At 35.8% G+C, this 14957-nt stretch overlaps 1 protein-coding gene across 1 annotated transcript in view; it reads right to left on the bottom strand.

The window, feature by feature from the left end:
- Positions 1–14957, bottom strand: part of TMEM26 (transmembrane protein 26) — a 48781-nt gene that overhangs the window by 22471 nt on the left and 11353 nt on the right. The window contains exons 2-4 of the mRNA XM_077778656.1: positions 9749–9827; positions 3716–3829; positions 1359–1579 (exon numbers count right to left, since the gene is read on the bottom strand). Coding sequence (XP_077634782.1) covers positions 1359–1579; positions 3716–3829; positions 9749–9827 — 414 coding nt within the window. The remainder of the gene's footprint in view (positions 1–1358; positions 1580–3715; positions 3830–9748; positions 9828–14957) is intronic.

Genomic DNA, 14957 nt, shown 5'->3' with positions numbered 1-14957 from the left:
GGAGGAACTTGACGGAGGAACAAGGGGGAGAAGAAGGGCGGAAATGGTGGGGGAAAGGGAGAGAGGCAAACCATGAGAGACTCTTGAATGCTGACAAAAACTGAGGACTGATGGATGTGGGGGGGAGGGGGGATGGGCATGGAGGAGGACACTTGTGGGGATGAGCACTGAGTGTTATGTGGAAACTAATTTGACAATAAACTATTAAAAAAAAAATTAAAAATAAATAAACAAGTAAATAAAAAAAAAAGAGAGAGNGGACTGATGGATGTGGGGGGAGGGGGGGATGGGCATGGAGGAGGACACTTGTGGGGATGAGCACTGAGTGTTATGTGGAAACTAATTGGACAATAAACTATTTGTAAAAAAAAAAAAATTCTATGTGTCCTTAATAAAGTATAAGAAAAGTTAGTATAAATGGAACAGGAAATGATCATATACAGGTAACCTATGGTTACAGATATACTTTGCTCTATAATTGGGATATTAAGTCTACTCAGTAAGTTAGTGCATTTTGCTCAGTTTTATGTTTCGTTATTTGAGAAACACAGCATAAAGTAAACTGTAGCATTAAAAGCCAGCTTCATTGCAATTTATTTTTATAGCATAGTGCAAAACAACCCAAGCTGAAAGTACATTCAGGCACTCAGACTTAAATCCCTAAAGGTAAGAAAGTAGTTCCATAAACAGATGTGATCATGGATTCTGAGTTTATTTGCTTGTGGCAAAAATAAAAGTACCAACTCAATAAGTTTTAATTCATAGGCATCTATACCAGAAAGCCTTTAGGCACTTTGAACAAAACTGACTAAAAATAAAATTTAGTAAAAAAAACAAAACAAAACCCAAATCTGCCCATTCTCCATTCACACCAGGGAATATAAATTCTCAGCTGGGTAGAGGAGAAATTTCTCTGTCTTTTCTAGGTGCTTTCCTGGAATGGTAGCTATGCCCTGCTCTAGAAGAGAATTTTATGATTGAGGGCATTCCTAGACATCTGAGAATATGAAAGAGGAACTATGGATGGTCACTCTACCTCCAGGCTTTCTGATCACTATGGCACCACCTAACCTATAGTCATACAGATATGTAGAGCTTTCCTCTACACGTTTTTCACCCAAAGGAAATATTATTTTCCCATTTTCTTTAGCAGGAAGTTTGTATATATACATATATAACCTACATATACCTAAATATATACCTACACATATAAACTGGGCTCGTACCTAAATCTGAACATCAGGAAATTCTATGATTCTATCACTGGTCAGATGATAGACTGGAAATCCTTATATTTGTTCTGTAAATAATAGAACAAATAGACAAGTGTGAGGGTCTGATGTTGCAGGCCCACTTACCTCACATTTTGTTCCTCCAGGGTCTCACTTGTGAATTCCAGTATGTCAGCAGCTGTCCCCACAAACATAAGGAGAAGTTGAGAGAGTTGGTCCCGAGTAATGCCACCTCCGATGGGTAGGAGCCATCTTCCAATTATGAGCATTAGCAAGAATGTCTGATGGAGTCCCAAAGTCCAAACTTTCTCACACACTGTGGATAAGTTATTTACAAAAACTCTGGCCTGTATAACAGAAATGTCATATGGAGAGAAGGATGTTAGCTACCACCTTGAGGAGAGAAGTCATCTTCACCCGGCTTTAAATCCACAGCTTTTGTGGAAGGTCATTTGCATAAAATGATTTTTCACTTACTGAAGGAAATAAAACTCCTTTCAACTGAAGATTCTGGAGACAAAAAGCTAAGATAGTCCTTAGAATGGGGCAGCCTTATAAAAAGAAGTAATTTAATCCTCACACTTGCTAGTAGGATTGTAGCATTTCGTATTTAAAGAGCCAATGTGATGACGTTTTAAAGATCATTTCTCATTTTACTTTCTCTGTAACATAGTATAACACAACACATACCAAAACTTTTTAAACACCATATTAAAATCACAAAAAGATTCTTGTATTATTCTTTTAGAGATTTTGGGTCTGAATTTAGTAATCTGGGAATATTTTAACATGATACAAATCTCTTGTTTTTTATTGCTCTAAAACACTACTACAACCAATGAGAAAATGTATAATAATGTTTTTAATTACCTAAGTGTAAAGAAAGGGAATAACAATAGTTGTTATGTTTGTTTTGAACATTTAACATAATTGAAAAATTTATAAGCTAGCAACCAATTTTTATTCTGCCCTTAATCTTGTATTCTGAGAAAAATCTACACCCCTTTCCTGTATTCTGAATGATATCTCTTGCCTATTTAACTTCTAAATCAGTTTTAAAATACATTACTGGCCTTCAGAGACTATAATCTTTTAAAACTACAGAAATACTGGTCTCCAGGATTGGATAGTTGATTCTAACTGATTTATACAAGTAACTTAACTATGTTTGTGCAAATCTATTTACCCCTCTTGATTGCTTACTGATGTACAGGTAAAGGCAGGATGCTAACCTGATTGAAGCCATGCATGAACATCAGTGATCTTTCCTTTACACACTATTTTGTATTTCTTCTATGAGACTTCATATACATCCTACTCAATTCCTTTTTAAAAATTTTTTATGTTTATTTATTTTTGAGAGAGGGACAGAGTGTGAGTGAGGGAGGGGCAGAGAAAGAGGGAGACAGAATTGGAAGCATGCTCCAGGCTCTAAGCCATCAGCTCAGAGCCCATTGCGAGGCTCAGACTCACAAACCATGATATCATGATCTGAGCCAAAGTGGGATACTTAACGGATTGAGCCACCCAGGCGCCCCATATATCCTACTTAATTCTTATAGGAAGCATACTAGTGGCGTAAATAATTTTCAACTGTCAGAAGAAAAACTGAGACACAGAGAGATTAAGTGATTTTTTTTCAACATGGTATCATCCAGCTGTGATTGGAGCTTGATTTAGAATCCAATTGAATTAGATTGAATTAAATCTTTTAGAATCAATAATCTATCTTATTGTTGAGACCATGGCTCATTGGTATGGGCCTGAGCCTTGAGTCTCTCCCACATATCATTATCTAATAGGCCATGGTTAGTTTGATAAATATCAGGCATGTGAAGAACAAAGAAGTAATACTATTTTTCCTGAAAATCTTTCCTATTTTATTATTGTAACTCTTTTTTAAATATTTTTAAATGTCTTTATTTATTTCTGACAGAGCGAGCGAGAGCGTGAGCAAGAGAGGGTCAGAGAGAGAGGGAGACACAGAATCCGAAGCAGTGTCCAGGCTCTGAGCTAGCTGTCAGCACAGAGCCCGACACAGGGCTCGAACCCACGAACCATGAGATCATGACCTGAGCCAAAGTCAGACGCTTAACTGATTGAGCCACCCAGGTGTCCCTGTAAACTCTTAATATATATATAGGCCAGATCCCAATATTTTAACTATATCATTCCTTCATCAAAAATATATAACTCCCTTTGTGCATATATTGTCTGACCTAACTGATAAAGGTTACTTAGTGCTTCAAGTTAAATATACCTATTAATATATATGTATGTTAGATATGTATGACTATTATGCATGTTAAATGTGTTTAATATATATAAAAATACAATTATTTTGCAAAATGTTGAGCAAACAATTAAATGATTGTCAAATTTCCTTAAGAAAGAATGAACTGAAAGGTGTAGAGCATGTTATTCTTGGAAAATAAAACGGTGCTTTGCTAGATCCTTTAAAATACAGTGGAAAAAGCTCTCACCGTCTTAATGAGATCACCTGCTCCATTGGATTGTTCGCTTGACATCAGAGTTTGATTGAAGTTTTCTTTGCTGCTGGTATTTTGTGACGTTCCTTCAGACCGGCTACTGCAATGCTAAGAATTTTGTAAAAAGGCAATATGTTGAAAAAAAAAAAAAACAACCCACAATAGGTAGAGTTCAAAATGGCTTCAATTATCTAAGAGATTATGAGTAGATATGTGGAGTCTACAAAGCATGAATAAACATTTCCAAAAATCAGATGATATTCTTTAGAGAGAAAAGCACTTTTCAATTAATATGAGAGTCAACTGTACATGTTTTATTTTCCCCACAAGTCTATGAGGATATAGAAGCTCCAAGTTCATTGTGCAGAGCTGTAGAGTTTTTAAGTTTTCATTTTAATTCCAATTAATACACACACAATGTTATATTAGTTTCAGGTGTACAATATAGTGAGTACAATTTCATATATCACCCAGTGCTCATCAAAAGTACACTTCTAAATCCTGATCACCTATTTAACTCAACCCCCACCCCTACCTCCTCTTTGGTAACCATCAGTTTATTCTCTATAACTGTCTGGTTTTTTTGGTTTGTTTCTCTTTTTTCTCCCCCTTTGATCGTTTGGGTTTTTTCTTATATTCCACATATGAGTGAAATCATATGGTATTTGACTTTCTCTGACTGGCTTATTTCACTTAGCATTATACTCTCTAGCTTTATCCCTATTGTTGCAAATGGCAAGATTTCCTTCTTTTTTATGGCTGAATAATACTCTATTGAATATATACAGCACCTCTTCTTTATCCATTCATTTATCGATGGACACTTGGGCTACTTCCATAATTGGGCTATTATAAATATGCTGCTATAAAAATCAGGGTGAATGTATCCCTTTGAATTAGTGTTTTTGCATTCATTGGGGAAATACCTCATAGTGCAAATGCTGGATCATAAGGTACTTCTAGATTTAACTATTTGAGGAAACTTCATACTGTTTTCCACATTGGAAACTGTACCAGTTTTGCATTTCCCATTGGAAACTGTACCAGTTTGCACAAAGGTTCCTTTTTCCCCAAATCCTCGCCAACACTGTTCTTTCTTGTGTTGTTGATATTAGCCATTCTGACAAGTGTGAGGTGATATTTCATTATAGCTTTGATTTGCATTTCCTTGATGGTAAGTGATGATGAGCATCTTTTTATGTGTCTCTTGACCATCTGTATGTCTTCTTTGGAGAAATGTCTTTTCATGTCTTCTGCCCATTTTAACTGGATTATTTGGTTTTCGAGTGTTGAGTTTTCAAAGTTCTTTATATATTTTGGATACTAACTCCTCTGAAATATCATTTCCAAACATATCTTCCATTCAGTGGGTTACCTTTGAGTTTTTTTGATTGTTTCCTTCACTGTGCAGAAGGTTTTTATTTTGACATAGTCCTAAATAGTTTATTTTTGCTTTTGTTTCTCTTGTCTCAGGAGACATATCTAGAAAAAAAATTGCTACAGCCAATGTCAAAGAAGTTAGTGTCTGTGTTCTCTTCCAGGATTTTTATGGTTTCAGGTCTCATATTTAGGTCTTTCATCCATTTTGAATTTATTTATGTGTGTGGTATAAGAAAGTGATCCACGTACATTTTTCTGCATGTCGCTGTCTAGTTTTCACACCACTATTTGTTGAAGAGACAGTCTCTTTCTTATTGGATATTCTTTCCTGCTTTGTCAAAGATTAGTTGACCGTACAGTTGTGGGTTCTTTTCTGGGTTTTCTATTCTGTTCTGTTGATCCACATGTCTGTTTTTGTACTATTACCATACTGTCTTGATCACTATAACCTTCTAATAGAACTTGAAGCCTGGAATTGTGATGCCTCCAGCTTTTCTTTTCTTTTTTTAAATTGCTTTGGCTATTTGGGGTCTTAGGTAGATCCAGACAAATTTTAGGATTGTTTGTTCTAGTTCTGTGAAAACTGATGTTGGTATTTGAGAGTTGTACAATTACTGGGAGTGATAGTTGGGTTTCTTTTCTTGAATCCTGGAACAATTGCAAAACAAATCAACAACCAATGACAGCATTAAAACATGTATGATCCTGGTCCAAAGTGTTTATTCTAAGAGTTTATTTCTTGTCCACAAGGCTGTTTATCTAAAATACCATTTGCTTAAGTAGGTAATCCAATTACATTCAATCTTGCCTGTTAAGCACTGTAACAACCAAAAAAATTATCATGTTCACCCATCAAAATACACATTTTAGTGTCAGTTTGAAGGTCAACTTAGGTTTATGGAAGATTTGACAAAGACCTAAACTGGAAACTGGATGTTTTTTCCCCTCTTATTCCTTCATTTTGCATGTAAGCTTCTGCAAGTGAACTGTGCATGATTTATCCAGATGCTGGCAATCTGAAGTAGAGAAAAGATTTATTTATAAGAGAGAAAAGGGGTGGCACTTGAAAATGTAACTGTAGCTACTGCTATCTTAACAAACTGTTCTAAAATAAAAGATTGAAGATTTTTTTTAAACATCTGCAGGGTTAACATACTTTTGAAACATATGCAAACATATACACACAGCACTACCATCACCACAACCACCACCACCACATATCCACAGTCATGTATTTGGGTTTAGAGAGAAACCATTTTTTTAATGCTAATGCCATAAGAAGTATATTATTCTTAATTATTTTGGATACTGCATCGGTCATTCGATAAACTACTTGAAAAAGTAAAAAGAAAGGTTGTCAAGAAGCTATTTTTTTCTACTCTCATGAAAACAACTAGTGTTATGGGTGAAATGACAAGAATAATTAGGAAAAATGGCTATATGCCGTATCTCTAAGAGCAAAAATCCAGCTATTTGCACACTGGTTTTTTTTTCTGTACAGCTGAGCCTCCAAGGAAAGATAACAAAGATAAAAAATTAAATCTCTGAGCCACGTAACAAATCCTCATTGCATAGGAGCTTTGTGAGAATCAAATGGGCAATAGGAAACAAACTTTGACCACTTTTTTTTGCAAGCATGAAAGTACAGTGTATATTAAAAGTGGTGACCTTCATATGTTTTATTTATATCCTTGTCACCAAAAATCCATAGACAGTTAACTATTTAAATAAAGTCATCTGCACCCCAGTAGCAAATAGCTTTGTGGTTCATATTAACATATTACAACCTATCTGAGTCCCATTCCATTTTTGTAATTCTACTTGTTACAAAACAATGAGATTTTCCTTGAAGTGGCAACTGTGGGTTAGTTAGGACTGCAAAGAACAACTGATTTGATTCCTACAGCCTAACCCAACTTGTTTTTATGGTAATAGTGTTTATATTTCACATTGTATAGGTGAGTCATTCAGATGATCTGGGTGCCAACAAACCACCTTTGCATGGGCTATGTCTTAAAATTCTTATTAGCTTCAAAAATATTCCTTTGGGTCAAAACTGACGATAATACCTTCAAGACTAAGAAGTTTTCAGTGTTTTAATTTTACCCCTTTATAAATAGACCTAAGAGTTACAGTCATAGTTGCTGTTTCCAGTTCAGAACCTGTAGACCTAGCCAGATTCAGAAATGAGGGCACAGAATTGATCATTTAAGAGGAATCTCTTCATGATGCTTTACTAATGCCAAGACATCGGTTAGAACATTTAGGATGCAGAATACATCGAAAATAAGAAAATAAATTAATTATTCTTTCTTGTCATGAAAAAAAAGTCAGATGATTTTGTTTCAAACTCCTGTAAAACATAGAAAACATAACTCAGAAAGGCAGTGTGGGTTAACAGAGTAGGGATCAAGACCTAGGTGCTAAGCCCCAGAAGTGTTTTTGATTAGCTGTGTGGTCTTGAGAAAATTACTTAACATTTCTGAGTCTCAAGGTGTTTTTTTTAATATACAATAGAAATATATATACCATGCCTAACTTATGGAGCTGCTGAGTTCATAAAGGAGAAATGTATTTGGAAATACTTTGAAAAAAAGGATTAGATAAAGAAAAGTGGTTACTATCACAACCAAAAATGTTTAAATGAAAGTACTAAGAGAATTGCTGTTACCTCCCTTTATTCTGCCATTTCTTGTTTCTTTAAATGAAATTCCAGTACTGTTTTGTCTTTCTTTCTCTTACTTTTTTCTACTTCCATCTCTGCCTACCCTGCCCAATTCAATCTCTGGGCATTCATTTTAATTCTTAGTGTCAAAATGAGTCAAATCCATTACTACTAAAGGTCCAATTTCTTTTGTAGTATGAAAATTGGAGAGGTACTGCCTGGGGCTCAAAAATCTTTTTTTATTAAAAAAAGAGCTTTTGGTTGCATGCTATTTGTTGTAATGGGATTTGACCTGTATATCAATTAACTGTGCAACGCATTTATATTATAAAAGCGTTTGGGGAAATGAATTGTTATTGTGGATGATAGTCATGTTATAGAATTGGATGTGAAGGAAAGAAATGATTCAAATCACCAGAGCTTATTTCCATAACCCTGAAAGTAGTAAGTAGTAAGGAAATTGAAACAGTCCCCTTACTCCTCATGGTACAGTTTTTAAAAACCATGATAACTTGAACCAGCCAATCTATTGTTCCAAAAATATTTTTGCTACAGACATAGAGATAGCCTATGACTTTAATACTTTTTTAAACAGGAGATTTAAGGCAGATAAGTGTTTTCTTTATGCCTGTTTTATTGGTATGTGCTTGTGGAATTCTTCAAATATAGTCCACAGAGTTAAATTCCCCTGTGTGTGCCTAAAATTTGGAGCAAGTATTTTCCAGATGCAGTTTGAATATCTGGAACATATATAACAGGCTTAACTTTGCTATAAAATAACCAACTATAGCTCCAATCTGTATAGGGGCAAAGTCTTATCTTGACTAAAGCATTTTATCAGTGAAGGTACTAAAATTATATTATACCATAGCTACAGTTCATCCAAAACCTAGTCCCATAATCTGAGGCCTTGAATATGTGAAGTCCAGGCTGGAATCTCATGGGGTCTGCAATCCAGGTTAATAACAACAGATTGTGAGTCCATTCCAGAGCCTGTGACTTAGGGTTGCCCATTAAGAAGTAACTCACTTAAAACTTAGTAGCCCTTTCTCTATGTATAGATTAGGGACTCTTGTTGGAAACCGCTGTTTATTTTCTAAGTCAGTGTGGTCCCCATGCATATAGCCCACCTTTCCCAATGGCAAGTCTCATACTCCTCTCCTTTAATTTGAGTGTCTGGCTCCAAGACAGAATTCTTATTTCACCAAGACAGATCATGGGACTCTCAAAAGGGAATCTTTTGTAATCTGTAGATGTCACATATTTTAAGATAAACTATTTAATTTTTTTTATTTTTTAATGTTTTTATTTATTTCTGAGAGAGAGACAGCATGAGCAGGGGAGGGTCAGAGAGAGAGGGAGACACAGAATCTGAAGCAGGCTATAGGCTCTGAGCTAGCTGTCAGCACAGAGCCTGATGTGGGGCTTGAACCCATGAACTGCGAGGTCATGACCTAAGCCGAAGTCAGACGTTTAACCAATTGAGCCACCCAGGTGCCCCAAGATAAACTATTTCAAATAGCCCTTCCATATTTGTTTGTATTTAAATAGCAGAGTATAGACAATGGGTTTCTATTTTGTTTTTGCTATTTTTAAAAATGTCATTTCATAGGATGCTGGGTTATTGAGCCCTGCCCATTCTTAGTACCATATAGAAACTCATTAAATCTGCCAAGTTTAAATCCAAATTTTACACACAGCCTGATCTCCATATAAATTCCAGCATATTGGGGGGTATAGGAACAAGATATCTAACATAAATTGTTAATTAACTATGTAATTTTAAATCTTAAACAAATGTAATATTTTTATTGGTTTTAACAGATTGTGAATTCACTTCCTTTTGCTAATGGCCTGTTACTTATTCAATTCTTCATAACTCCAATTCCTCTGAGAAGTGCATTTTTGAGACAAATTGGATTATAGTATGAAAGTAGTTTATTGATGAATTTTCCACTTTCGTACTTATCAATAGCACATACCTGGGTCTCATGGTGCATTTCAAGAAGCCATAATGATGGAACAATGCTAATCAGATATAAAAATATGGCTGGTGAAAACCTGTGGAAGAAGAGAAAAATTAGTTCAGTTTTTAAAAAATAAATAAATAAGAAAACAAAACAAATGCACGTACCCTGATCACATCCAGTCAATCCTTTTTATCTTAAGTGTTTATTTCAATGAGGAAAAAAGCATTATGTGATTTCTGCCATATGGATTATAGAGAAACAAAGTAACTGCAAAAGGCACTAGCAGCTGTCATTCTCACTGAATTTCTAATCCAATTAATAGAAGTTAATTTTAATATGCTTTAATGGGACACTGCCAACTAGTTGCAGGCACAAAACTGGATATTTTGTGTTTAATATGTTTTACAGATAGCAAATACAGCAACAGTAAATCTTCTTGGATTTCTCAGCTTTGCAATTGCAGGAAAATTGGCTACATTTTTTCATATTAACCTAGAATTCTGAGAGCTCAAATAGTAACATCCTGCTAGAACATAAAACTCAGATGATAATGAATAGGAATGAGCAAAATCAACTGACGTTGTGTATATCTGCTAAACCTAGTAAAAATAAAAATGCAAACAAACAACAACACACGACATGCTTGGTATTTTTTTTAAGCCTATTCATTATTTTCTGACTCAAAATTCAGAAGGAAGTCCAAATAGTGGGCTTTTATAGTCAAAAATATTCAGGGTCAAATAACAGTTTTGCCAGTGACTCTGTTTGCTTCCTAACCCACAAAATGGGGACAATCACTGTATTAGTCATCTTGGACTGCCATACCAACATACCACATATTGGGTAGCTCAAACAATAGAAATTTATATTCTCACAGTTCTGGAGGTTGGGAGTCTAAGATCAGGGCTCAAAGATGGTTGGGGGTTGGTGATGTCTCTCTTCCTGGTTTTTAGAAGCCACATTCTTGCTGTGTGTTCACAAGCCCTTTCCTTGGGTCACATGCACATCACATGGAGAGAGACAGAGAGAGAGAGACAGAGAGAGGGAGATCTCTTCTCCTCTTAAAAGTCTACCAATCTTATTGGCTTAAGATCTTACCCTTGTGACCTCTTTTAACCTTAATAACTTCCTAAAACCTCTATCTCAAAATAGAGTAACATTGGGGGTTAGGGCTTCACCACATGAATTGAGGGGAAACATAATTCAGTCCATAATTGTCACATTTATTCCACAGAGGTCTTTATTATACTTTCCGTAAAAGCAGTGTCTGGCAGAGTTGGGCACACCATAGTAAGTAACTACTATCAGTATTTTTATAGGACATTATACAATGAAAATATGTACTTAGAAATTTGAAATAAGATACAAATAATATAGAGGTGCCTGAATGACTCAGCCAGTTAAGCGTCTGACTTCAGCTCAGGTCATGGTCTCACAGCTCCTGAGTTCATGCCCCACGTGGGGCTCTGTGCTGACAGCTTAGAGCCTGGAGCCTGTTTCAGATTCTGTGTGTCTCTCTCTCTCTCTATCTCTGTCCCTCCTCCATTCATGCTCTGTCTCTCTTTCTAAATAATAAACATTAAAAATTTTTTTAAAAAGATACAAATAATATACTTCCAAATTTATTTCTTCAAATTGCACTTTATTTTAGATTGGACTATTGCTTTATAGACCATCTCAAAGTCAAAATTGTAAGCTAATATAATTTTATTAAAATACTTTTAGTATATGCATGTGGAGGTTTAAAATGACCTAAAACTTAGAAATGTTAATTCCTCAACAAATACAATTATGTGAGATGAAATGGTATTAAAACCATATTATTATAACCCAGGAGAGAAAAGTGAGCAAACCTAAGTGGAAGAAAAAATTTAGAATGGACTTTTTAAAGGCTCTTAACCCTTTCACTAATATTGCCTTTTAATTTCTGGGGAAGAAGAAGGAAGAAAGTACAAAAGAAATAGAAATTTTTAAAAATCAGTATTTAACATAGAAATTCCTCTATCTTTGATTTCCTGAAAAGAACAAATTTTGAAAAAAAAAGTTTATGAGTCATGATATTATTGAAATCTTGGCAGATGGCTGGGCAACAGAGAGATAGCAAAGGCCCCAGGTTGAACATCCCCTTAAAAAAAGGAGAAAATTAATTCCTTGGCCTTACATATCAAGGGAAACACCAGGAGACAGTATTTCCTTTGTGCGACTGAGAAAGGAAAGGAATTCCAGTTGCAAGGACATTTGGAATATGTAAACATTTGTCCTGCTATGTCAAGTGTTGACTGGACTGCAGTTTTGTTGACTCCCTTGGGTTTAAATTTGGTATTGACTCCCCTGACAATACCATTACAATAATATCTAGGGAGACTATAGACTGAACATATAATAGCTCTTGAACAAGGTTAAACATATAACAACTGTTAACATCTATGCATGAGACTTATTGCTATAATTGAAAAATAAAATACTATCCTATTTCAAGGTACTTCCTCTAATTAGAAATCTGGTTATGTCAAAACACTAACAACAAAAACCTTCAAGATCCAAGATTTTCTATGTTGCCTGCCACAGAAAAATCTAAATTCCATAATCTGGGGCGCCTGGGTGGTTTAGTCGGTTGAGCGTCCGACTTTCGCTTAGGTCATGATCTTGCGGTTCCTGGGTTCGAGCCCCGCATCGGGCTCTGTGCTGACTGCCAGCTCAGAGCCTGGAGCCTGTTTCAGAGTCTGTGTCCCCCTCTCTCTCTGACCCTGCCCTCCTCACGCTGTCTCTCTCTCTCTCCTAGAAATAAAAATAAATAAATAAATTACATAATCTGATACTCAAAGCCTCCGTATTCTAGTCTTTCCACTTCCCTTTTCTCTTTCTGTGCCATATCCTCGAAACAAAACAAAGTATTTTGTATAAAGTTCCCCTCCCTTCAGTTCATCTTCACAGGCTTTTTTGACATAAGTGAAAAGAGGGTAGAAAGATGCAATCACACTGAGAGCCCAAGAATTTACCGTATTCAACTCAGTCCATAGCCTTTCTCTTCACATGTCCCATCCTCTTAACCCTACACCTGAGAGGATTTGCCGGAATTTCAGGTAGAGTTACTGGTGAAATGCATAGCACCCCAAAGTGAATAATAGCAAAGGAGCATCGAAAGCTTCCTTCTCTCTTTCCTCTCTCTCTAACCCCCTGTAGCAGGCTGTCGTCATTGTACAGCTGGAATTAAATTTAAAAAACAGCAAAACTTATGGAGAAAATAGAAATCTCTATTATCTAGGGAAATATTAAAATGTGTCTAAATGTATTGTATTTTGGATATGAGGATTACATTTCAGCCACATATAGCATATGTTTTGTTTGACTATGTGTCCCTGTTAAGAACAAAGTGCTCCATTAGCTTGATTAATCTGAGAAGAGAGGTTCTGAAATGGCTTTAGAGCAAATGACCTTCTGAATTATGACTGCCTGATATGGATTGCTGTCCTCTTGCATCTCTACCCATCAACAAACTACCTGTATTTCAGAAGCATAGCAGGAATTAATCTTAGCTTGCATTTCTCTTATGACCCAACACATTCTCCACTATTTCATGGTTATGTGTATATAAGCCTTAGCTTTCTGAAAATAGGCTACTTGAAGGGAGATTTTGAGTCTTATATATTTTTATGTCCCCCCTCTTACTTCTCATGCATCTTTTCCTCTTCTCCGTGGTATCAGGTGTCTTACTAAGTATTTAATAAATGCTTATTAAGCAATTGCTTAAACGTTTGAATCTGTGAGTTTATGAATAAGGGGAAGACTAAGCAAATGGAACAAATGAGGGTACTGACATCTACAAGGGCCTTTTATTCCTGTTTCCGGAGATCTAGAATGCTCTTAGAGTTGTGTCCTTTGAGGAATTATTACACTGCAGTAGAAATTTCACAAACCTAGGAGACCAAAATTTGAATCTTGTCTCTTCCAAGGTAGTGGGATTCATTATCTTCTCTGTGACTCAATGTCCTCATCTATAAAATGGAGATCATAACATTCACCTCCTAGGATGGGTATGAGGATTAAATGAGACAGTGTGTGCCATAGGCCTGATAGGACATGTGCTTAATACGTGTGAGTTACTCCCTTGTCTAGACTCCATTCTTCAAGTAAACTCATAGCTAAATATCTGGTACCTACCCAGAGGGCACCAGTTTAAACAACTTTTCTTCAAATAACTCACAATCAATCCTATTTTCAAACTGTAATTCCCCAAACTAAAGCTATTTAAGACATCTTGAGTCAAAGGGAATTGTTTGCACTACTGAGGACATTATTATCCCTAATTCCACATTTGATGTTAAGGCAATTACTGTTAAACAGTTGTGGTTTGCATGGGCTGTTTGCCATGTTGCATGGTCAGGGCCCAGCCTATCTCTTGGGCTTTGTTGCTTGCCGTGTTTCCTCACTGTGTTCCTATAACACTGTTTTTCATTCAGTTCTGGAGAAAGCCTATGTGCCTTCCTAACTCAGGGCTTCACACATGCATTTTCTCCCTTGAAATATCTATTTATCCCCACTTTCCCCCTGTTTATCTCCTTCTCAGAGCCCATGTCAGGTGTATGGGACTCTATAGACAAACTTTCCTCATCCTTCTAGTCTAAATTAGATTTCCTTATCATGCTTGTCCGATAGCACTCTTCACTTTTACCCCATAGGTCCTCAAAATTTATAATTGTATGTGTGTGCACAGATGTGTGCGTGTTTGCTGTCAGTTGTCTCCTGGCAATTGTAAGTAGTATAAGCAGAAAAATTGTGAGTGCATCATTATACCCTCTGCCTCTCCCACAGTACCTGGCCCAAGGTAGGTTCCCTATAAATATTTATTGATTTGATAAGGCCTTGGTTAATTTATTCTACTTGCTTGACAATCTGTTGCTGGTTTAGCTAGAAATCTCCTCTTAAAATATCATAAATGGAATTTGATCAGAAGTTTTATTGAAGGAAATTAATTATTCTGTTCTTATATGAATATAATGCTATTTCACTACTATTAAAGATTTAATATTTCAAGGTGACATTCTAGCCATTATTTATTAGTTAGAAAGCTTGCTATATTCTTGATCATGCATTGTCAGTGCAAATCAATTTTGGAACCAAGGAGAATATGAACTTTAAAAATTAAAAACTAGGCCTGATCCCACCTTTTTCTATGTAATTAATCAAGATGCATGCCTTTTCTAAGGAGCTACCGAATAAT

This window comes from Crocuta crocuta, unplaced genomic scaffold (assembly GCF_008692635.1).
Source record: "Crocuta crocuta isolate KB4526 unplaced genomic scaffold, BGI_CrCroc_1.0 scaffold167, whole genome shotgun sequence".
Classification (NCBI taxonomy): Eukaryota; Metazoa; Chordata; class Mammalia; order Carnivora; family Hyaenidae; genus Crocuta; species Crocuta crocuta.
This window is presented reverse-complemented; position numbering and strand designations above follow the sequence as displayed.